The sequence below is a fragment of the Alligator mississippiensis genome, chromosome 4, assembly GCF_030867095.1.
Source record: "Alligator mississippiensis isolate rAllMis1 chromosome 4, rAllMis1, whole genome shotgun sequence".
Classification (NCBI taxonomy): Eukaryota; Metazoa; Chordata; order Crocodylia; family Alligatoridae; genus Alligator; species Alligator mississippiensis.
The window spans coordinates 235,923,280-235,937,512 of record NC_081827.1 but is presented as its reverse complement, the minus strand read 5'-3'; the positions used below and the strand labels follow the sequence as shown (position 1 = coordinate 235,937,512).

At 37.4% G+C, this 14,233-nt stretch overlaps 1 protein-coding gene across 1 annotated transcript in view; it reads left to right on the top strand.

The window, feature by feature from the left end:
* The window catches only part of SPOPL (speckle type BTB/POZ protein like), a 58,642-nt gene extending 44,645 nt beyond the window's left edge, over window positions 1-13,997 (top strand). Inside the window, exons 6-11 of the mRNA XM_014599582.3 lie at window positions 1,720-1,897; window positions 1,998-2,053; window positions 4,694-4,816; window positions 7,678-7,820; window positions 7,912-7,965; window positions 9,730-13,997. Coding sequence (XP_014455068.1) covers window positions 1,720-1,897; window positions 1,998-2,053; window positions 4,694-4,816; window positions 7,678-7,820; window positions 7,912-7,965; window positions 9,730-9,874 — 699 coding nt within the window. The 3' untranslated portion in view covers window positions 9,875-13,997. The remainder of the gene's footprint in view (window positions 1-1,719; window positions 1,898-1,997; window positions 2,054-4,693; window positions 4,817-7,677; window positions 7,821-7,911; window positions 7,966-9,729) is intronic.
* The last annotated feature ends 236 nt before the right edge of the window (window positions 13,998-14,233 follow it).

Genomic DNA, 14,233 nt, shown 5'->3' with positions numbered 1-14,233 from the left:
AAGAGTGCTATCTGCAAAGAAATTCTCAAAAATCACAGCAAGGAAGTCTCAATCGTTGATTTATTCTCCTTCCCAAATACCAAAATGCCCCAAGATCCAGGGAGAAATGTCGAAAAACACTTGATTCACATCTCCTTTAGAACTTTCTTGGCTTAGTTAATACTGTATTTTACCACTTATGAACATATATTTTATTAGTTTGAGTAGACAAGATACTGTTGGGGTATACCTATAAAGTCATTTTTATAGAAGACCCATTGGAATCTTGCTTTTCAAAAGGAAAACACCTATATTTGATTTTTTTAGTGGAGCTATGTTTTATTTGCTTCTAGCTTATTGAAGGATAGGGACTAAAACTAAGTTGTACATGCTGCTTTTGGGTAAAATTCAGGATAACTGGCTATCAAAAGTGACACTGGGTTAGTTTTATGAAATTCTGCCTAAATATATACACTTGGAGGTTGAGGGGAGAGGTTAGATTGCCTTGCAAATGGCCACCCAATCTAAGGTAAGTCAGGATGGATGGGGCAAGCAGGCTCGTGGGGAGGATTGGAAAGTGCACAGGTACAGGTGGGATCTGCAAGAGGGATCAGAGGAAATGGAGGGTAGGTGTGATCTGTGGGAGCGATGGGGAACAGATGGGGTCCATGGGAGCGATGGGGGCAAATCTGGGGAGCAAGTGGGGTCTGGGAGGGATTGGTGGGATTACAGGGTTTGTGGGGGGACGGACTCGGGTGGAGGGGGGACTAGGGAGTAGCACCTGCCCCCCCCTCCCCCCGGTAAGCCTACCCCCCTCCCCCCACCAGTACTTACTTTCTTGGCCCCTGGCAGTAGCTTGCAGGATGGGGGCTTCTGGGGCGGGGGTTGCTAGATTGCTAAAAAAAATAATCCAGTGTCAGGGGGGCCGATACAGAAAGCGCAGTCACAGGGCTGGGCTTTCTCAGCCTTGGGCTGCACAGGTAACTGTACAGACGCTTGATTTACTGGCCTACCCTAGATGAATTTAATTTTGAGTGTATATCAATCCACGTCTATTTTATCTGCATAAAACTTCTGTTCTGTTATGGGTTTGGGTTGATTTCCAGTCACTGAGACTGGGTCTAAGTGTAAGGTGCGCACCTGGGCAAGCTAAGCTAGGTTGGGTGGCCATTTTTAACGCGATCTAACCACCATCTAACCCTCCTAAACATCCACACTTAGCTTGTCTTCCTTCAGTGCACACGAGTGAAGTGTTTTGAATCTTCATTGTAAGGAGGGTCTCTATAATGTTGGATTCTGGTTTTGAGGAGTGAGCGGTCTTAAATTCTGTTGATTTATCTTTGAAGCAGCAGTAATTTCTAATTAGGGATTTCATTGTTTTCCCAACAGGAGTATTAGCCTTTGATTTACTTACTCTGTGATCTTTTTATCATGCTGCTTGTGGTGTCATGTTCTTTATTTTTGTGTTGTATCAGTTACCTGACCACAAATGCTTGGATCATAAATAAAAGCTAACTTTTCTTTTAAGATTCTCAAAAGGTTTATTTCTGTGTATCTGATGCTACTAGACTCTTTGAAATTTTGTCTTTCCCAGTATTGAACTTTTGCTTTATGGGTGTGAGTTATGGACAAAACCCAAGCATATTTTGCTTTTGCTAAGTTCTAGCATAGGTACTATAATTTAACAATCATCAGCATTCATTTGTTAAAGGAGTTCGTCTTGTTGTGATTTTCTGTTAGGTAAGCGTGGTCCAAGATTCAGTAAATATATCAGGACAGTCCAATACAAACACCTTGAAGGTACCTGAATGTCGACTAGCAGAAGATTTAGGGAATCTCTGGGAAACAACAAAATTTACAGATTGCAGTTTTTATGTAGGAGGACAAGAATTCAAAGCCCACAAATCTGTCCTTGCAGGTACTTTCTATTTTTATATTGTAACTTTTTTTGGTTATCAAACATAATTGTGAAAATCTTGGCATTTAATTGTATTTAATGTTTAATTCCCTTGCTGCAGCACGCTCGCCAGTTTTTAATGCAATGTTTGAACATGAAATGGAGGAAAGCAAAAAGGTAAGCCTTACTGAAAACTTTCTGTTCCGATACTAAACAAAAGGAAAACATGTATAGAAAATCCTAAATATACTTCGTAGATTGATAAAGATAATAACAGGTGAGTACTTAACAGAAATGAAGAACTCATGTCAACAAGGCAAGTATCTCAAGGTACCATAGAAGCCATCCTGCATCAAGGTAGCAAGGTTATGCCTTTCTGCAAAATTAAGTCATTACATAGACTTCAGTTACGTCTCTAAAATTTGCCCTCCTTACATGAGACTGTGACTGAGCTATTGTGCCTGTAGTGACTCGGCACTTTCTTGTGCGGTCCTAAGACTTTTGGGGACCATCTCCCATAGTTGGTTGGACTGCAGTAAGCTAGTTGGTCTATTAAATCTCTTCCAGCAATTTTTTTTTTTTAAAACGGCAGAAAATAGTTGGAAAACATTGGAGGAGCTGTTGAATTGGTTTGTGTCCATGCTACAGTGGTTGTACTTAACAGCTGCCCATTTGTGCTCAATCCAGCATTAGCCCATCCTACTGGTAAGCAGCCAACTCAGGTTGAAAGTACCACTGTACCAAAATTAAGGAGGGGCTATTGCATGTGTGAATCAGGGACAACTGAGTTATAACTCAAATTGATTTTGTAGTGAAACCAAGCCTTGACTGAAGGAGATGCCTTTCCTTCATTCACATATCCGCAAAGAGTTAATATGTAGAACTACTCAGAATAGTTGGTTAATCCAGACTACTACTTCTGGTTTCATATGTCTACGTGAAATAGTGACTGCATAGTTGTTACTGCACAGTTATTTAGTACTTGCATACACAAGTACTAAGTGACTGCCCAGTAACCAGAGTTACTGCACAGTTGTCACCGAACGGCTTTTTGGTGATGCTGACTGTGCAGTAGCTCGTTGCTACTGTGCAGTAGCGTCGCATCAAGCTTCATGCCACACAACACTACTGCACAGTAGTAACAAGCTACTGCAGAGTCAGTGTCTCGTGTAAACGCAGCGTTAGTCTCTCCTGTAATGAGGACTATTGGCTGATTTCATGAAAAGGCTCTCAAATTATAGCAGTTCCTGGTATAGTTGGGTTCCATGATTCCTAGGGCACAATTCGTAGTATTTGTTTTCAAAGTGTTGTGCAATTTTTTTGTTTTTGCTGCCCCCAGGCAGCTGACATTTTTTTTCTGTCTGTTCGGTTGCTATTGCTTGTTGCTCTTCATCTTTCACCCAGAAGGTGTTAGCTTGGACTTTCAGTGCGTGTTCTCCATCCTTTTATCAGGACTTAGGCAGCTGAGGTCACACAGTAAAAAAGAGAATCCAGCTTGAAGACAAGAAGCACAGAGAACTTGTAAGGTAGAGGCTGAGCCATCTGAGCTCTCTGAAGAACAGCACAGTAGATCAGAATTAAAGAGCAAAGAAATAGTTTCTGTAGTTCATGTATGTTGTTAATGGGGAAGCAGGAGATGAACACTGCAACTGCAAAAAACATTCACGCTAGGTCACCTGGACAATCTAAATATTGCTAAAAATTTTACACAATATTTACAGTGTTCAGCTAAGTAATGCGTGGATGCATGGTGCTTATAAGAAGCTACAGTCAGTTAACATTGCCACAGAACACAGAGGAGTTTGTCAGCAGTTTTGTTCATTGTATACATAAGCTTAAAAGTCCATACAAAAGCTTAAGCGTATGTTTGCATTAACTATCCTCTAACACTGCTGCTAATAGTTTGTATAATGCAACAAGACCAGGTAGTATTTTGTTAATATGGTTTCAGGCTTTGTTCTTGGTCAGCTTCCAGGAAGATTTTTTGAATGGTAGCTTTTCACATTCACTTAAGACTTCCTTGAAGTCCTACAGGGTACGTTACTGCTGCCTTGGTTGAGTGAATCCCACAGGTGAGGGCCATCTACTAAGGGAGCCCTAGTCCTAAAAAATGGCTCAGTGGATAGTGGCCCACCTGTAGGTAGGCAGACCAAAATGTGTAAAGCTTTCATCAGGATGCTGTGTAACACTGATGGCCTATTACTTCTGTATCCATTTCAGGATCCTGGTCCTTGACTCCAAACTTGCAGGGCCAGGTCTTTGACAATGGAAGGCCCTCAGTTGTGGGATTCAGGTGAGGTACAAATCACTTTTTGCAGGCCTCCTTTAAGAACTGCTTTGAGAACATATTAATCCTAATTAATTTGAACAGAATAAACCTCATTCTCCTGCTTGCTGACTTTTTACTCTGTCCAATACTCTTGGCATGTAACATATCAAAACACTAATGGATTTGTAATCTGGTCTGGACTTATTTTTCAAAATCCATAAATCAGGTTTTGAATTCTTTTTATGACCCTTGCACTATAGATTCCTCTCATACTGAATCACCAAGAAAAGCTTACAAGATGCTCATTTGTTCCCTCGATCTTTCCATTGGTGATTGTCTAACTGACTCATAAATTTGCTGGCAGTAAAGGAGTTTTGACTCTAATCTGTTGACAGTAGAGTATGTCAGCTTAAACCACGTTAAGGTGCTATATGTTTGCTGCTAAGTTTAAAAAAAAAATAGAAATGCAAGCTAAGTGATAGTCATAAATTCATAGTTCTAAAACTAAAACTGGATTATAGCTTTCCTTTTTTTTTCCTTCGTGACAGAATCGTGTAGAAATAAATGATGTAGACCCTGAGGTTTTTAAAGAAATGATGAGATTCATTTACACAGGGAAAGCACCAAACCTGGAAAAAATGGCTGACAACTTGTTGGCAGCTGCAGACAAAGTAAGTAAATCTTAAACCTTTAAAACCTCAGAATTTGTACTTGTTTACTGAAAGTTCTGTTAAAGAAGGCATGTTTTAGTTTGTTTAAATACAACTGCAGTAGACTTTTAAGAAAAAATAAGCAGCAGAGGCAACAATGGAAACAAGAGAAGGAATTGGGATATAAAGATTTTGAGCCCTGGAAAGTTCATAAATCCTTATTTAAAACCTAAGAATAGTTACTTCAGAAATTCTTGGCAAGAAAAAGCAAATATCTATTAGGGGTGTGCAAAATGGGCAGTATTCAATTTGGAGTCGGATTCGGGGGACAGTGATCCATTCGCTGATTCAGATCACTATCCGGATTTCCATTTGGCTGAATCTGAAGATTCCATTCTGATTCAGAGAATCAGCGATTCAGCCATAGACACAGCTTGATGTGTTTTTTCTACATACCTCAAGGTATCAGGCGCAGCTCGGGAATGCTGAGATGGTGGGGCAGATGGAGCGCCCCACGGGAGCGTGGGAGGGGTCCCCTGCATGCTCAGCAGTGGACCCAGAAATGGATCAGAAGTACTTTCGGTCCGCTTCCAGGTCCCCCGCGGAGTACGCAGAGGGGGGGAGGGGGCACAAGGGAGTCCCCCGCACACATGGCAGCGAACACCACCCCCCACCCCCTCCGTGCTCCTGTGGGATGCTCCATGCGCCCTACCATCTCAGCGTTCACAAGCCGCACCTGGTACCTCGAGGTACGTAGAAAAAACATATAAAGCTGGGTCCATGGCCAGATCGTCAAATCTCTTTAATTCTATTTGGAGAGATTAATGGGTCTCCCGATTCAGATTCGGAGATTCGGCTGCCAAATCAGGCTGAATCTCCTCTGAATCGAATCAGTGACTGAAGCTTCACGCAGCCCTACTATCTATATCTTTTAGTAAATTAGTTCAGAATAAAATGTCCTTGATCTTTTGTGTTGAGAGATAATAAATAAGAGTTCAATAACTGCCTTCTCTAAAGTATTACCACTTCAGAATTTTGTTGTCATTTTTTTCTCTTTAAACTAAGCAGTTCTAATCTTTCCTTGCATGAAGTGTTGCCTATCATTTAAAGATTTTTGTTGTTCTTTTTGAGCCATTATTTTTTTTTTCTCTTTCTTTGCTCTTTTTGAGATGAAGGTTCTTAACAGTAATCACAGTGAGATCATACTCTTTCATATCATAACATGCTATTCTATAGTATTTTAGTTACACATCTAGCATCTTGTCTGACTCAATGTTTATTAGCAATAAAAGGAGTACTTTTGTTACCTGTGCCACTGAAGCCTCAGTCATTTTCTCTTGGGGAGCTAGTTTAGAACCCAGCCTTTTGTGCATTGTTCACTATGTTCTTTTTAATGTGCATTCTCTTAAATTTTTCTATGCTTAATTTATTTCTATCAGGTTGCCCAATTATGTAGCCTTGCTATCAGATTTTCTACTGCTTGTCTGGTTGACTTTGTTTAAAGAACTCTGGTAGTTTTGAGAAGCAGAATTATCCGTTGCAGAATCTGTATTGATTTGCTTATTGTTCATATCCATCTTGGCTTACCTGAAAGCAACGGCCTTAAAGTAAGGTGTGTTGTTCCCATGATCAGTTCTTTGCATGTTCTCTAATGATACAGCACCAACTACTGCACTTCACTATCTATTTCAGTGGAATAGAAATAGTAATATGGCTTCAGTAGCTGTGCATTGACTGTTTCTTAACTTGTCTTAGAGACTTTGAAATTGTATAATTGAAGCATTCTAAATTAAGTGACTAGACAGGAAAAAAGTCTTGGTAGTGTTAGAAGAAGAAAAACCTGGTCAGGGTGCATCAGTAGTCAAAAAGTACCCAAAATGCTATTTTGGAGAATACAGGAAGCAAGGAGAGTCCTGAAAATATAATCTTTTAAATAGCAGTAGGTTGCAGTTCATCTTTTATCAGAAGTGTAGAAGAGATAAGTGTTCAAAAGACATCAAATCAAAACTGATTAGAGACATAGAAAGCATTATATGTTACTGATTCAAGCTTGGTGCACTTCTGTTAGGATCAACTTGTAATGCCCTGCCTCTCATGGATAACAATTGGATGCTTAGACAGCAGGCTAAGGACTAATTTAAAGTTTTTATTAAAGTAAATTGGGTGTTTCTCATATTGAACAATAACAAATGTAATCCACAAAAACAGTTTTCATGGTTTACAACTAACCTCGGAGGTCCATCACCACAATATATCATTGAGGCAGAGGTTAGAATTGTAAGAAGACCAGTAGGTATACTGCAGACATCTGCAGTTACATTAGATGGGGAGTAAGCGAAACACTAAAATTGGGAAGAACTGTAGCCCCAATTCTGGCTCCATGCAATTGCTCCTTGTTCAGTTTCTTACACCTTTCTTTGAAACATCAGGCCACAGTCAGACCTGTTGCTTGACTAACAGCCTATGGTCTGATGTAGGGTTTTAATTCCTGTGATCCTAATATATATGCCACCTTTTCAGATTTTTTTTATAATTACATTTGGCTAGGGAACATGATACCCAGAATGAGTTATTTTGCAGTTTTGTTAAAAAAAAATTCTCTTCCAAGGTGCAGCTGTTGAACACACAAGCAATTGTGATTTGATTTGTATTTAATCCGTCTAATGCATCTTATCTTTGGAGGTGTGGAGGGAAGGAGAAGGTTTTATATGCAGCATACATTACATTTTGAATGATCTATTTGCAAGCAGTGATCCTGGGGTTGAGGTGCTAGGCATTTCAAAGGGTACAAGTAATTTGTTTTAAATTGTGTAGATGACAGTAGAAAGAATAAGTTTGAAGAATGATTAGTGAGCTTGTATGTGTGGCTTTTTTCCCACCAGTATGCACTGGAACGGCTGAAGGTCATGTGTGAAGAGGCACTCTGTAGTAACCTCTCAGTAGAAAACGTTGCTGACATTCTTATCCTCGCAGATTTGCACAGCGCAGAACAGTTGAAAGCACAAGCAATAGATTTTATTAACAGGCAAGTAATATTTCATTTAAGATATAGTTAGCATCTATGTGACAACTTCCATGCCTGCTTAAATATATTTGTATCACTACTTCTATTGTAGGTGCAGTGTTCTTAGACAACTTGGGTGTAAAGATGGGAAAAACTGGAATAGCAAGTAAGTAAAGATTTGCAGAATAAAAGATTCCCCCCCCCCCCCTTGCAATGGTACCTTCCATAGTATACACTTACATTATGGGTCACAATCTACTGTGATTGGAATGGGAATAAAAACAAACCTGCCATAGTTTATTTCAGAAGTGAAGGGAGACCTTTGGAATTCTTGATCCATTCTTTGTTCTTGCAGAATTGCAATCAACTGCTTTTTTGCAAGTAAAGTAACTGCTTCAGAAGCAGCCTTGTAATCTGGGAGATAATACCCCACAGCTCCATTTATACTTTGACTTTTTTTCCCTCATTTGAGATAAGAGAGCTGGACTTATTCTGTCCTCCATGGTAAGAAAACAACAGTAGCCAACATTTAACTTTCCTTCTACTTGGCCTCAATTTGGTGCTCTGGGGAGGGTTTGTACCAATGTTTCTAAAGTGATACTTTTCTCCCGAGAGAAATTAGATCAGCCAGATTTCTCTCTCTTCTCTTGGAGGATGCAACAGAACTGTCTAGGACAAGAGGGGCAGCAGGAGCAAATTAGAACAGAGAAAAGGATGATATGGCATTGAAAACTGTTGATTTACCTGTTCCCACACTTGTTCCTATTCCATGCTTTGTATTATCCCTATAGTTAAAGTGCTTTTCTGATATCAAACCTAATTTTTTTTGGTAAACTAAGATGTCTTTCTGTCATTCTCAATGCTACTGGGGGAAGAACTTGATCACTGTTTTCATATAACCTTTTCTGTATTAAAACACTGTTGGAACATTCTTCCTTGGTATTCTATCTTTAGATTAAACACGCCTAATTCCTTTAACTTTTTTCCTCATCAGTCACATTTTCTAAAATTCTTACCCTTGTTGCTTTTGGTGGTCTCTCCAATTTATTAATATCCTTTGAACAGTGTAGTGGTTAAAACTAGATACAGTATTCCAGTTGAGGCCTCATCAGTACTGAGTAAAGTGGTATACTTATCTCCCATTTCTTACATATGATAGCTCTGTTAATACATTCCAGTATGAAACTTGCCATTTTTGCAACAGCATGGCACTGCTGACTTGTGTTTAGTTTGTGGTCTAGGATAACCCCCTAACCTCCTTCTGCATCACTAGTGTCATTTCCAGTTTGTATCTCTGCATTTACTTTCTCCTTTCTGGGTGTATCACATTGTACTCTTCTTTCTTTAAATTTAATCTTGACAAACAGTTTCCCCAGTGTTTCTGTATCCTTTTTAACTCTAGTCCCATCCTCCAAAGGTCTTCTAAGCTTCCCCAGCTTAGAGTCCCCCACCCAGTTTATAAGAATATTCTTTATTCTACCATGTGAGTCTTTAATGAAAATGTTGAGAAGAACTGGATTTAGGACATAACTCAGGAAGATCCTACTTAAAAATGCCCTCCCTGTTTTATATTTCTATGTGGTCCCTAGGGTAGAGCTCACACAGCCAGTGTTGTAGAACTCAATAGTGAGGAATGACCAGTAGTGTATAAAGTTTGTTTGAATTGCTACACAGTATATGCTGCTTTAGTTGAGTGTGCTGTACATATAACTTCACTCGGGAGCAAGTTCCAGTTGTGGAATAATGGTAAAAGTAATCGTTTCCTGTTAATATTTGAAAAATGAATATTTTTATAAAATAATATATTGATTCCACATAAAACACAAATAACATTTGGTTAAGTAGTCCATGTTCCTAGTATTTTTCTGATTTCTCTTTTATACATACATACACATTTAAACATAATTATTCTTAATCCTTTTATTTTCAGCCAAGCAACAGACATAATGGAAACGGCAGGCTGGAAATCCATGATCCACTCCCACCCTCACTTAGTAGCAGAGGCCTTTCGAGCACTAGCATCTGCACAGTGTCCACAGTTTGGTATTCCACGCAAACGGCTAAAACAGTCATGAAATCTTCCACGAACTTTAGAGAAATTTGAATTGACTCTACTCCTCCAGGTCCAGAGGTGTTTTCACAAACCATAACAAGAATTTGTGTTATCCTTGTCCACAGAACAGAAGCTGAAAAAGCCTATTGTTTGCTTTTCAGATGGATAATTTATGGTTTAATCCTCAGCTTTAAATTAGACTGATTACTCTCTAATTCACTGAAAGGCCTTAAAGTATAGTCAGTGACTCTCTAGTCCATATAGTCTAATGTATCTAGTTGTTTTTCTTATTTTTTTTCTTTTTTTTTTTTTTTTTTTTTAATGTGCCTTGTCTTTTTGACTAGGCTATGCAGGATTGCACTAGCTCCATAATGCAGTAAACTTGATAACTGAAGATTAATTTTTGAAAGGGATCTTCCATTATTTTAAAAAAAATGAAGATTATAGTTTGGTCCTGTGCTGACTGGAAGGTTTTCAACTAACCTCTCATTAAAACCACTTGAACTGGACTTACATAATATACTCCAGTCAAGTATAGATAAGGAGAGTCCGTTTACCTTCAGAGGATGCCTACAGGCTATTTATGGCAATATACTGCTTTGAACATAATTTATTTTTCATTGTGGGGGCAAATATGCAATGGTTTGGCCCAAAAAATGTATTTTCATTACAGTTTATAATGCTTACTGTCTCGGTGTCAAAGCTGTACAAACGTGACAGAGAAACACACAATAAACTTTTTGCTTGTGTTTCTTTATGGTCCATCACTGGTTTACATTTAATGGAAAATGAAACGAGAAGTAAAGATTTTGATGGGAAGAGAGAATAGTATTGCATTTGAAAAAAAAATAAAATTATATCCTACATGTATGGTTACATAGAAAAGTAAAAGATACATAGAATGACCAAATGTAAATTTAAGAAATGGGCCAAATGGATTCTAAATATGCACTTTTAATGTGTAACTTTTGTAATGTTGTGTGGTACATATATATTTTGCTTTTGATGAATTAATGAGGTACAGGTAACTGTGGCTTAACTTTTTACATGCGTTTTGAAGATGCCCACAGCCACATGGGATTTAGTTTTGTTATACTGAACAAGAAAACCATGTCTGAAGACTTAATAGAAGGTTGAATATTACAAGCTTTCATGTTTTGAGTTGCTGAGTAGCTTTACATTTTTGAGGGAGGAATGTGTGAATGATGAAACCATGGAAGAGGGTCTGTTCTCACCTAAATGTGTATGCACAACTTCCTTTCACACCAAAGCAAGTTACATACACATAACAGAAGAAGCATTTTTCCCTGATTTGTCAGATGTATTTGCAAGCATAGACTTGGGTTTTTTCCTAGCATTTCAGTTACTGTACTAGCATTGTGGATGGTATTGAAATTCTGCATAATGTGAAAAGGATGAAATATGTGTAAACTGTTGTCATGGGCCAGTTCTTTATCATATGAACCTTTAGCTTTAATATCAACATTTTCAGTGTTTGATAGCTTTGTTTACAATTGGGAGGAAAGTCTGCCATACTGCACACTCTAAATGTTTCCTGAGTTATTACATTGCATTTATTATAATAGTGATAATATGCTATATTTGTTGTTTGGCAAGACTTGCATTTAACAGGTAAATGAAGGAGATATTGCCTAATTTATAAACAAATTTGGTTAAAGATTTTAGTTTGTCTAGAAAAATGAAAGGTAAGAGTCTCTTTCCTCATTTCATTCAGATTTCTCAAATTACTTCTAGTAAAACTTTGGGAGGGCAGAGTATATACTTGGTATCAAGTAAGCTGTTAGCAAAAAAATAAATAATTAAAATTACAAAAATGAAAAGAAACAACCAGTCAGTTTATAAAAATACAAACCTCTGTACATGCACACTTTGCTTTGATTTTATATGCAACTTAGTCTAAAGTTTTAATTCAGTCTATACAAGTACAGAGGGTACCTTATCAAACAATATAGTTACAGAGATTTGACTTTACTAAAAAGTTCTATTCACTATTTATTCTAAATTAAGGTCCCGTAAACATTTTTCATAATAGGGATGACACATACTTGTTCCCTCCAAAATAGCAACTGTTTTGCTGCAGTGCATAATATTAGAACTGTATATCCTCATATTTGTCATGAACAGGCTCACCGATGAAACTTGCAGCTCTAATATACAAAGTGACTTGAATATTTAATACTGTAATTATTACTGTCCAGTTAGGCTTGTTCTAAAATAATTATAACATGCAGTAATCTAATGGAAAGCGTAAGAATTTTGTTATGAAGATTTTTTTTAGAAGCTTAATAGCACACTTTGTACCAAAAAATGTCAAACACTGTGCTGTAAGAATATCAACATTTATAGAAATGTCCACTTTTCAAGTACGTACCATACGTTACACTAACAAAAATCTTGACATTTGATCTGCTTAGATTTGGTTTTATTTATTATGTATACTAAGTTTTGTCAGTTTTTAAGAAAAAGGTAAAACAGTTGCTGTATTCTTAAGTGAGTGCACTAATTATTCACCTCTCTTTATTCTTGATTAGACTACATGCAGTGTTCTCACTGGACCCAAATGCTGGTAGAAACAAGTTTTTCCTCTTGCTTGTTTTTATTCCCTCCACCTCAAGAGTTTGTTTTTCAAATATGCAGTCAGTTTTTAAGTTCAGCATATATAAAATTATCTAATACAATATGACAGCTTTTCAGGCTGAGATCTAGAAATCCTGCCATTTCTTAATCTCTCTAAAGGATTTGGAGCACAAATTATGAAGGTGCCATGTTTTGGCTTGCCAACACTACTCCCTCATACACTTGAACCACCAACTCCAAATTTTTCTGGGGAGAACTCTGCATGTGTTCTGTATGTCCGTGTGTGTATGATTGTGTCTCTTTCTGGAAGAGTGACTTTCTAAAAATAAGGACTCAGTTCACTGTTTAAAATCTTAGTATCTACTTACATCACTTTTCCATTTTGAACCTCTTTTTTTGCTAAGGTTTTGAATGGAAACAATCCTTAGTCTATAGTCCATTTACTGCATGCAGAAGTATCAACCCATGTATAGTGCCTTTTCTAAAATATGTTTAACAGAATAAAATAATTTTAAAACAGTGTATTTACAGATTGGGGAGAATGCTGTTGGTCAACAGATTACTAGAAGTGAGGTAGAAACAAGTTATGGCATACTGATTTGAGCTCCAACATACCTTGTTTGATTGTCATTGCATCCCAAATTCAGTATCACTGGGTAGATACAAAAAGAAATAGCAAATTTTAAAAACATGTTGGATAAGTGGTATCCTTTGTAATATATACACATACACACACACATGTTTTATTGGTACAAGATGATGATAAAACCCAATCAGCGAAAGGTAGCTAGCTGTGGAGAATTTAAATTTTATGGGATGCTCTAGTTTTTACACTGCCAGTATTGGACTTATTGTATTGATGTGAGATTTGGTATGAAACTTGCCCGTGTATTACAGGATCAGCAGTCCATGTTTACAGTGGTCCTAAGCCTTCGTGATGATTTCACCCTTGAAGATTAACACAAAGTACAGTATTTGAAACAGTGTTTATAGAAAACACCACATTGTAAAACCAAGATATAGCATCATGAACTAGTGCTAAACATTACGTTTGACCCAAATTAAATTCTCATCTTTAATGGTTAGTAAAATTGACTAATTGTCCCTGTCTTATGGCAGTAATATCACCATAAGCATTTAGTCTGTAGGTCAGCTCACTAACTTTGCAGGATTATAGTGGCATTATTAGTCTCACTACTCGGCTTTAGCTTGCAGTAAATGAACTACATTTGGAAAGGGAATTCATTATTTTAAGTGTTTGCAGCAGTAAACTTTATCATAGTCTGTGTTCATGATTTTGAATCTTCAAAATGAAGGTTTAACAAAAATGAGTCCTATTTTAGAAACTAAACCATTGAAAATGACTTATATCTGTTTTGGGGTGGAAATGACTAAGAGAATTCAGATATGTAAACACTTGTATCAAACCATCCAGCCTTTTTTTATCAGCTGATGTTAATGGTGAAATACTTTTTGTACCTTGTTGCTGAAAATATTTTTGCATTTCAGCACATCAAGTTACAATAAAGTTGTTACTTATACAGAAATCTTCTATGCATCTTGTATTTTCTTTTGGGTGTTTTCCTCAGTATAATTATCTGGGTTTCCCTTGAGATGAGAGGATTTTATAATATAATAAATTAAAAGAAATATAAAAGGAAGAATGTTGCTGTTCTCATGTAGAAGTTCTTCAGGTAAGAAGCATGGTGATCTTGTGCCAGTCTGTGCTGGCTTCTAATAACAGTTTGTTCCCAGTTGGGTATTTTTAAGTGTTGTGAGCTAT